The sequence below is a fragment of the Homarus americanus genome, unplaced genomic scaffold (assembly GCF_018991925.1).
Source record: "Homarus americanus isolate GMGI-L3 unplaced genomic scaffold, GMGI_Hamer_2.0 scaffold20465, whole genome shotgun sequence".
NCBI classification, from domain to species: domain Eukaryota; kingdom Metazoa; phylum Arthropoda; class Malacostraca; order Decapoda; family Nephropidae; genus Homarus; species Homarus americanus.
In genome coordinates this window covers 7,377,487-7,388,192 of record NW_024756914.1, presented here as the reverse complement: position 1 = coordinate 7,388,192, position 10,706 = coordinate 7,377,487, and the positions used below count along the sequence as shown (strand labels likewise).

Below are 10,706 nucleotides of genomic sequence, written 5' to 3'. Positions count from 1 at the left end.
GGCGTTCACGAGTCGGTGTCCCATACCGGTTTTAAGGGAGCGTCTGGAGCAGTAGAGGCTGTGTGTGCGGGAGACAGACAGACAGACAGTCAGTGGTACTAGTTTTACATCCCCTTCATACCTTTAAATTTTAAGTATTGTCCTAAAATTCGAACCTTAATCCTAACCTGGGGCCTTGCTTTAAGTTCTAGTTACGGACCGTACCTTAAATCGTAGTTACGGACCTTACCTTAAATCGTAGCCACGGACCTTACCTTAAATCGTAGCCACGGTTACGGACTTTACCTTAAATCGTAGCCACGGACCTTACCTTAAATCGTAGCCACGGACCTTACCTTAAATCGTAGCCACGGACCTTACCTTAAATCGTAGCCACGGACCTTACCTTAAATCGTAGCCACGGACCTTACCTTAAATCGTAGCCACGGACCTTACCTTAAATCGTAGCCACGGACCTTCCCTTAAATCGTAGCCACGAACACCTTGACCTTCTACCATCTTAAGCAACGATTTAAAGGTCCTTCTCTCACTTGGTAATCGGGATGCAGAATGACAACATCCCCCCCCCCCCTCCATCCGTCCCTTCACTAAACAAACTTGCTCCACAAATATATCTCTTGTCTTTGGTATATAGAGACATTTAAACCGCATCCCTCCGTGTTTGTGTCTGTGTGTTTGGCTATCTGTCTGTCTGTGTTATACCTTAGACAATGTTACACCGTTTTATTGTAGCTGTTATACTGGAAGGTGTGTGTGTGTGTGTGTGTGTGTGTGTGTGTGTGTGTGTGTGTGTGTGTCGTATTAAAAGTCAAAACTCTCTTAAGAAACACCCAGGAAACACTATAATCAAATAACGTAAGTGTGCAGGTAAAAAAACAAAAAAAACACTAAAGTTTCCCGACGTAGATATTGGCGGGTCAACTCTGATGTGATTTTATTAATATTCACGCTACGTCCATTAAATTTTCGTAAATTTCTGTCGACTGATTTAATGAGAGGAAAGTCACAGGCCAAGGTTAGGTGTGGTGTGTGCATCTGGTTTATATCCCGATGTGTGTGTATGTGTCGTTTTTAAGGTTAGATCAATGTATTATATTTTGTATTCAAGAAAATTTTAGATATATTTAGATTTTTTGGTGTTAATACCAAGAGTAATAAAGCACCAGGAAGAAATCTGTAAAACTAGCTTGAAACATCACATCAAGTATGCCCAGTCAAATTATTCCTGGGCGGCGTCAACCTTGTAAGCTGCTTATAGAGTATTATGGAGTGATGTTAAATTAGAAGTCGGTGTTTTGTTTGAGCGTCAATATGGCTCATCACTAGTTGTGGTAAGCGGGTGACAGCGGGCGAGGTTATTGGCGCCTTTGTTGTGGTGCAAGGCGAGGTGTGTTGGTGGGCGGTTAGTGTATACGGGCATCCCATGTGGCTGGGTGTAGATAGTGGGCGGTAGTAGCGGGCGGTGTGATACGGGCCACCCTCCACCAGTCATTGGTGGGCGGCGCCTGGCTCCCCACCCCACCCCTCCCCTCTTGCGTTCATTCCCTTTACTCAAGCTCATTAATAGATGAATAAACCAACGGCTGCAATAAAGAATGCTTACGGGAAGATGAAAGTGAAACTGCAAACAGTACGGTAAAAATTCAAGAAGATAGCTTGTATTGCTGGAGTGAAATGTGCGAGGCATACGAGTGCGTGGTGGTGGCGCGTGCGTGGCGCGTGCGCGTACGTGTGTTCGTATGTACGTGCGCGCGCGGGCGGGCGAGGAAGTGGTGAGCGTCGGGGGGGAGCGGGTGCGGCAGTGTTGGCTGAGTGGTCTGGTGAGCAGGTGGTGGCCGGGACCTTGTTGTAGCGCCCGTGGGAGTCCAGTCCGTGTGCAGTGTTGACCATCGCCGCCCGCCGTGGCCGCCTGCTCATTGAGCCCCGCACCGTGTGGTGCCGCCCTCTGCTGTGTGTGTCGTGCGTATAGTGTGGCTGCCGTTGTCGGGCGGCGGAGCAAGGGACGGTCGTAAGGTGAGCTCTTGACCTCCGCTCCTCTCCTCTCCCGTCTATCTTCACGCCATGGAAGATTCCGCCAGGTGATCCTCTTCTGTCTCGTTGTTGGGCCGTGGCCGCGGGCGTGCCGGACCTCGGTGAGCACGCCCACACGCCCGCGACCTCAAGCCATTCACGCTCTGGCCGCTTCCCTCCCCTGCATGTCTGCTGGCAGTCCACTCCTCTCCTCTTCCTCCTCGAGGTCCGCCATCAGGGGGGGGGGTAGGTGGTGGTGCTGTGTTGTCAGTGGCGGCAGTGCTAGAGTGGCACTCCAAGCTTGCAGTAGCGGAGCTCGCTGCCCACCTCCCGCGTCGGCACGCTGGCACATTTTGTTGCTCTGTTCTTTAGAGTTGATATGGTTTGTCGTGTTCTGAGGACGCAGTTGTTGTCTACAACCTGGTTGTTTAGTGTCTAACCTTTTGATGCCCTTCAGCAAAACTCAGAAATGTGTTGTACTCTGATGAAGGAAAGTTCACCTTACTGGATACTGTACCGGAAAAAAGTTATCGTGATGTTACCGAAGTTAGACAATAGGTATTATTCCTTATTTTGGCGGAGTAGTGCTGCGTGGTGGAACATGGAGGCAGTTTGTCTATACACTCTTCAACTAGTTTAATTTACAATCAGTTTTCTTTATATATATATATATATATATATATATATATATATATATATATATATATATATATATATATATATATATATATATATATATATATTACTAAGACAAGAAAACAATTTGTAAATTTTTCATATGTGCATTATTGTTAAAGGGATAGTTAGGACATGAAAAAATCACTTTGCGATAATTACTGGAAATTGTTAACAAGGGGCGTGGTGTGTAAGGAGTTGTAGGAGGCGTGGCTACTGTCTAGTGCAGGTTGGTCGGAGTGGTAAAGTTGGTGTCAAGTCGAGGTGGAGCGCTTGTTGCAGGCTTCACTTTATTGTGGGGCGCGAGGCGAGGCGTGGCCAGCTGGTGTGTGTGCGTGTTGTAGGTAAGACCGCCCACCTGGCTACACCCCTATGTTACTCTGCTACACATGACCCCTGTTCACCTACACCGCAATTCACACACCCTTTGTGCTTGTACACGTTGACTCGCATAACTTTTGTACATCCTTGTCCTTATGTACATTTACTCTAACCACTTTTGTACACACTATCCCTCCTCGTCTTTGTACACCCTGACTCACACTGATACATCCTGACTTTTATCGTTAACCCTTACTATCTCCACTCATGCCATTATTCGCCTACCACCTCCACCACCACCTCCTCCTCCTCCTCCTCCTCCTCCTCCTCCTCCTCCTCCTTTGTTGTACAGTTCAGCCATTTCTAACACCCATGTACAAAGTCTTGATCTCGCCCATATTGTGAACTTGTCCAGTCTTGCTCTTGCTTCCACGAGTCCGGTGTTCTTAGCCATACCAGTGTCCGTTTATTTATTTATTTTTTGGGTACTCTCCCTCTTATCATCTTTAGTCTCCCTCCTAACCACACACACACACTCACACACACACACACACACACACACACGCACACACACACACACTATCTCATTCCCGACCTTCCCCAAGTCATTCTGCGTGTCCCGCCTCTCGTACCATCTCACCGCACTCACTTATTGACTGTGCAGGCTTAAACTCTTCCCCCCTAACAACCTACACACTGACTTTACCTTATCTATCTTATCCATCTGACCTTCCTTCCTTCCTTCCTTCCTTCCTTCCTGGTCCATCCCTACTTCTAATTCCTATTTTATTATCCCATCGCTTTGTTACCTTTTTTTGATTAGTCCATTCTTACTCTCCCTCACAACACCTTGATAATCTCCCTCACAACACCTTTATAGTCTCCCTAACAACACCTTGATACTCTCCCTAACAACACCTTTATAGTCTCCCTAACAACACCTTGATACTCTCCCTAACAACACCTTGATACTCTCCCTAACAACACCTTGATAATCTCCCTCACAACACCTTTATAGTCTCCCTCACAATACCTTGATACTCTCCCTCACAATACCTTGATACTCTCCCTCACAATACCTTGATAATCTCCCTCACAACACCTTTATAGTCTCCCTCACAATACCTCGATACTCTCCCTCACAACACCATGATAATTTCCCTCAACTCCCTGATACTCTCCCTCAACACCTTGATTATCTCCCTCACTACCGTCCTCATCCATCTTGCTCCAACAGTCCCAGGTCGTGTCAGTTCTTCCTCTTCTTCACTAAAGCTCTCAAGCTCTCGCATACTTTTAACACGCTGACCTTGTCCACAGTTCCTTCTCTCACTCACACACACAGCACTCACTCACTCACTCTTGGTCTTACCCATTCTTACTTTGCCTCCCACGACCCCCTACACAGTGACACTCGTGCCTGGCTGGCCATTATACCACCCGCCGCCACCCAGCTATTTCTACCCACGCCCGCGCTCTTCATTGCAGCACACGCCAACCCGTCTCCACTATATCACCAAATGTGATGGTCTTTAACCCACCGTGGCCACGCCAGCAGCGCCGCCCTCAAAAGGCCAGAGCCAGTCAGCCAGCCAACCACGCTTGTTTCATACCGCTCCGGAAAGTTTAATCTATAGTAAAGGTCAAGGCTATGTACAAGAGGAGGAGCACAGCAGCTATCTTTGTTTGAGGGTCGTCGACACGCCAGCACCGACAAGACGACAACCAGCTGCGCCAGGGGGGGATTAATTTTGACGGGAATATGTAATCATTGGAGGCATGCCGCTCACAAACGTTGACACTGGCGCTGTTTTAGCCTTTCCCACAATGTGTTCTCTGCCTCTCTCTCTGAGCCTCCCCACCCCCCCCCATCTCCTCTCTCTCACTCTCTCCTCACACACACAGTGGCTCTCTCGCGCGTCCGTCCGCTTGCGGCTTGGCTGAAATAATCGATAATTGGTGACGCTGTGGGGCTGGCGTACTCGCTCCCCTCACCCACCACCACCCTCCACGCTCTCTCTCTCTCTCTCTCCATTCCCTCTACCGCCTTGCTCTCACTCGCCCCCCACTACCCTCTTTGTCTCTGTCTAGAGCAACTTTCAGACAGATAATCTTTTCAATCATTCGTGATGTGACGGGTGTGGATTCCACCGCTAGTCTTGTCTTGCCCCTATCTGACGCCTCGCCACCCTGAAAATACCGACTCTTAAATTCCCTTGTTGGAACATCTTGCACACGTCCAGCGTTTCCCTCCACAGTTTTTGTTTTTGCTTCCCACTAGTTTTTCTCCATCGTATGTTGAACCATTTTCTGCACCGATATTGTGAGATGTACGATGGTTATTTATCATATCTATAACTAGCATCTCTTCACCCACCATAAATCCACATTTTAGGTTTGGCTAGACTTTCCTGGGGAATTTCATTGTCCCTGGAGGAAGGGAAAAAAGTTATTTCTTTTGTATCTGGGTACGCCTCACAAATTTGCTTGTGTTTCTTGTTCCTTTGTGGCAAGATGGTATATGGGCTCTTGGGTTTGTGCCGCAAATAAGGTTTTTGCCTCATATTTGGGCTGGAGTGCGGTAGGGGGGAGGGAGACCCGTCTAAAAAAAGAGCATTTGATGCGACACACACTTTGTGTTTTACAAAAGAACAATGGAATCCATTGAGCAGTTTTTTGTCATTATGGTTGTAACGTAAAGTGCATCAAAATTAGAGGTTTTACTGGTTTCGTTGCAGTCGCTTGGCTGTTGTGAAGGTGGAGGTTTGTACAGTAGTGTTATATCTGCGTTATGCTCATATTTATACGCTGTACACATATTGTGTCTTTATTAAGTTGTGTCTTTATTAAGTTGTGTTTTACAGCAAATACAGTTATCAATCATACATACTCCCTCGAAGTGTTTATCAATCTAGTAAAAATTATTTTAGCAGGTCTGTGTAGGCAATAGTGCGCTCACTGGTCGATGCTGACGGGGTACTATGACAAGGGCTACAGACAACATCACTCAACCGTGCGCGTAATTAGTCTTCCTAATATATATTGCATTGTTATACGGCATTTTGTTTCACTAACAAAAATCGTCTTCCTCATTTTATTTGTTAATCTGGCTGTCTCTACACTAATTAGCCTTCATTATAGACGCTTCTTCCGTCTTTCGTTAAGGTTTGCTGCAACATTTTCCATTACTTAGCGGAGTGTTTGTGCTGGTCCATGTTTTATGTATAACGTAGTGTGCGTTTAAATTCTTGCCGTGTTTGCCTCCTTGATATTGATTAAAAGCGATGTAGGAGGTTTGTCTTCACTACTGTAGGAGGCGATGTAGTAGGTAGTGCCATATATACTGCAGGTGTTACAAGTGTGGTAGACCAACATGAAGGTGGTTATGGGACTGATGAAATACTCTGTTTTAGTTGTGTAGTGAAGGACTTGGGTAACCTACTAGTGTTAACAGCTGGGTGGGGTATCTTAGGTGAGGTTGGGGGATGGTCATTGTGTATGGGGGGGTGGGGGGGGGTTGCCAATGGTTCATGAATATTGGAGTGACGCGAGGTTCCCCCAGACTACTTTTATTGCTTTCCATTACACCCACTGCCAGGGTCTCTCTCCCCTCGCCCTCACCAAACCTTCCTATATGGAAATGAAAACTCGTTTGTCTTTACTTGCATTTTTCCTATTTTTGTTTTTTGTTTTGTTTTTAAGGTAGGACTTTTGTTTAGACTTCTGGAGGTTTCCTATTGGTCGGTTGAAGGTTGTCCTCAGTAGTTGGATGTTTATAGTTTTCCTCAGTATCGTATTGTTAGTTTTCCAAAGTAATATTTAATCCGTTTTCCTCGGTAATTTTATTTTCGTGGTGATCTTTGGCACAAGGCTTTAGAACGGTAGTGAACTTCCTCTACTCTGGAAAAGCCTCCCTCTAGTCTCCATCTAGCTCGTTAAAGCGTCCCTCTGCTGCACTGTGCTGGTAGTCATAACTCGGCTCGTGTTGATAACGTATTGTTTCCTTCAGTTTCCTCCCCCGGATGTGTGTCGTTGCCCAGTCAACTTGTGCGGTTTCCCCTTTCGCTCTAGATTTGTGTGTGTGAGAGTGTGTTGGTGGCGAGAGTTGTGCATGTCCTGTTGGAACGCTTAGGACTAGCGACGGACACAATTGAGGAAAGTAAATGTATGGTGGAGGGTGGGAGGGGTTTGGGGGTTGGGGGGGAGAAATGGTCGATACATGGGAGGAAGGGGGGGTGGCTGGAGGTCTGGGAAGTAACCGGGCGCATTCGGTCTCGGGGACGGCAGGGATTGGATCACGTATATAGTCGCTCTACTCCGCCGGGTTTATTTTGTACGTATGGTGATCTTATTTTCTTTTATATTGTGGAATATGTGTGTGTGGTGATGGTGGGGTGCAGGAACTGGCACCGCCTCAACAACTGCTAGTGAATTTTCCGCAGTAATGGGACTTAAGGTACACGACACGCAAAGAAGAGGTTACACATTTTCGCTCGAACACAAGCAGTTTTGGCTGTGTTTGTGGACGCTCACAGTGTTCTCTTAATTGTAACATACTTTATATATGAAGTGATAATGATGCAGTCGTGGTTACCGTTTGTAAATGTTCTCTGAGAGATTGGAGGCAGACTGTTTGGTTACGGAGGACGTTATCTCGGCGGCTGGTACCGGGGCACGCTTCCAGCCGCTGACAGCCTCCTGGCGTCAGTTTCTCTTTATTACCAGCTTATACTGGGAGCCGCAACCTTTATCATGCGATTGTGGCTGTGTCCCGCACTCCTGGTGCTTGTGAATGTTATTTATGATTCTTTATGCCAAGTAAATGGTGGAAACTGGAAGCTGCTATATCACAGCACAGGTGATGCCTTTTGTAACAGACTGGACAGTTTGATAAGAGGAAAATACTTCTTCGGATATATTTGTGAAATATTTCCCATAAGGCAGTCGATGGTAAAGTTGAACGTGTTGGCCAGTGAGAGTGGTTGTAGTTGCCCAGTGCGAGTCTTGAAGAGGATTGTTAGCGGTGACGAGTGTAGTGTAGTGTAGTGGAGGGACTGAACAGCTTCCCCCTCACCGCATGTGGTTGAAGGTTAACCGTGGCCCTGGCAGGATCTTGGTACTGGCTTCACCCTAGTTCTGAAAATAATCTAACTCTTTATTACAGCTTCCACATTGTTCCATGTATTTTATAATTAGAGATTATCCTGAAGTTCATTTGAGTGTTGTTAATTCACAGTCGGAGAATTACAATTGAACCAGTAGTCTATTTATATGTATTTCTCATTGTCAGCATTGGGGTCGTCCTTATATAAATGAACTGAGCCAAATTGGTTTGTCAGGGACAGACTTAAACAAATGTAGTGGAGGCTTTAAGGTGAAATAATCTGTACAACTGTTACTGTCTGCTGCCAACTGGGTATGAACCCACTAAACTGTCTTACAGGGAGATATATAATGAAGTGTCTTGCTGGATACAATGTTGTGCAGAATTAATCCCACAAGAAAAAATAATCCAAAAATAGACCAGATGTGTCCTGCAGGATACTCTTAAACTGACCCACATGATATATCCTACAACAATTATCGTCTGTGAGTCGCGTATCCTTTAGTAAAGTCAGAACGTGTGGGCTGGGCAGGATGGTTGTAGACACGCCTCTACTTACACGGTTATTGGGAGTGAGTGTCCAGGTGTGTTGAGCTTTTGAGTCCGGTTTCCATAATACCGAGGCCAAGATGTTGATGGCGGGGGGAACAGTCTAAGCTTGATAAAAAGATACTTGACTCCAGGTTCATGTATAGAAACTGTGAAGCTTATTTGGGAAAAAGTGCACCATTTAGCCCAAGCTTATTGATGAAAACAGTATGGATATTAAGCTTATTGTAAAAAAAAGCTATTTCACCCAAGCTTATTGATATAAGGACACTGTTGTTTGGAGGCTCATTTATTTGAACATAAGCTTATTGAAAAATGCACCATGAAGTCTCAAGATTATTGATGAAAGCTACAAATTACACCATTGAGGCCAAGCTTATGGACGAAGATGCTAGTCTTAAGCTTATACTGTAGATGACTATTGAACTAAAGCTTAATGGTAAAACAAAAACATCCTGCCCAAGCTTATTGATATTTATGCACCATTGAGGTCAAGAATCCCCAAGCTGACTGCTACTTGAGCACCATTGAGCCCAAACTTATTGTCATGGTGTATCGTAAGGTCAAGCTGATTTCTAATTACGGGCTTTGAGTATTGTTACTGGCGCTCTGACAGATAGGTACTGTACAGTAGTACTGTGGAGCTCAATATGGCTACTGTAGTACTGTGGAGCTCAATATGGCTACTGTAGTACTGTGGAGCTCAATATGGCTACTGTAGTACTGTGGAGCTCAATATGGCTACTGTAGTACCCTGGGCCTCGAACATATTACCAGTGAAGTTCAGTGGAAACAAAATAGAATAAATTCAATAATTTTTTGGATGGGGTAAAAAAAATTGAAGCATTTGTATTAGATGTGTTGCTGGTGACTATTGTGAGGGAGAGGAGTAGTGGTGAGGTACTGGTGGAGGGTGTGTTGGAGATGTGAGGGAGAGGAGTAGTGGTGAGGTACTGGTGGAGGGTGTGTTGGAGATGTGAGGGAGAGGAGTAGTGGTGAGGTACTGGTGGAGGATGTGTTGGAGATGTGAGGGAGAGGAGTAGTGGTGAGGTAATGGTGGAGGATGTGTTGGAGATGTGTGAGGGAGAGGAGGCAGGCTGGAGGCATCAGGAGGATGTGCTGGGAGATGTGAGGGGAGAGGGAGTAGTGGTGAGGCACTGGTGGAGGATGTGTTGAGATGTGGAGGGGAGAGGAGTAGGGGTGAGGTACAGGAGGGGTGTGTTGAGATGTGAGGGAGAGGAGTAGTGAGAGGTACTGTGGAGGATGTTGAGGATGTGAGGGAGAGGAGTAGTGTTGAGGCACTGGTGGAGGATGTGTTGAGATGTGGAGGGAGAGGAGTGAGGGTGGAGGTATTGGTGGAGGATGTGTTGGAGATGTGAGGGAGAGGAGTAGTGGTGAGGCACTGGTGAGGATGGGTTGGAGATGTGAGGGAGGAGAAAGGGTGAGGTACTGTGATGGGCAAGCTGGAGATGTGAGGAGGAGTATAGTGGTGGAGGTATTGGTGGAGGGTGTGTTGGAGATGGAGGGAGAGGAGTAGTGGTGGAGTACTGAAAAAGAGGGACAAGCTGAGATGTGAGGGAGAGGAGGTGGGGAGGCATCAGGAGGATGTTGGAGATGTGAGGAGGAGAGTAGTGGTGGAGGCACTGGTGGAGGATGCTGAGACAGAGGAGAGGAGTAGTGGTGAGGTACTGGTGGAGGATGTGTTGGAGATGTGAGGGAGAGGAGTAGTGGTGAGGTACTGGTGGAGGATGTATTGGAGTAGGTGTGAGGGAGATGAGGAAGATACGGGAGAGACGAGGAAGATTAGGGAGGGTAATGAGGATGAGTGAGGGTAATGAGGATGAGTGAGGAGGGTATTGATGAGGAAGAATAATGAGTTTGGTGAGGAAGATTAGTGAGAGTGAGGGCAGTGGGGAAGATGAGTTGGGATGAAGAGGAATATTGGCGACGGTAATGATAAGATTTGTGAGGATGAGTTTATGAATGACGTCAATGGGTTAGGTTAATGTTGGGATGGTTAATAGAGGTAAAATATGCTTGGGTGGTT

General features: G+C 46.4%; 1 protein-coding gene across 13 annotated transcripts in view; it reads left to right on the top strand.

Moving 5' to 3' along the window:
• The first annotated feature begins 1,788 nt into the window (after positions 1–1,788).
• Positions 1,789–10,706, top strand: part of LOC121857167 (ELAV-like protein 1) — a 113,901-nt gene continuing 104,983 nt past the window's right edge. For 9 of the 13 annotated variants that reach the window (XM_042353069.1, XM_042353073.1, XM_042353077.1 and 6 more), the window contains exon 1: positions 1,789–2,078. In XM_042353069.1, coding sequence (XP_042209003.1) covers positions 2,062–2,078 — 17 coding nt within the window. In that variant the 5' untranslated portion in view covers positions 1,789–2,061. Of the gene's footprint in view, positions 2,079–7,274; positions 7,340–10,706 lie in introns of those variants that run through there. The other 4 variants (XM_042353078.1, XM_042353075.1, XM_042353071.1 and 1 more) reach the window with 3 other exon arrangements.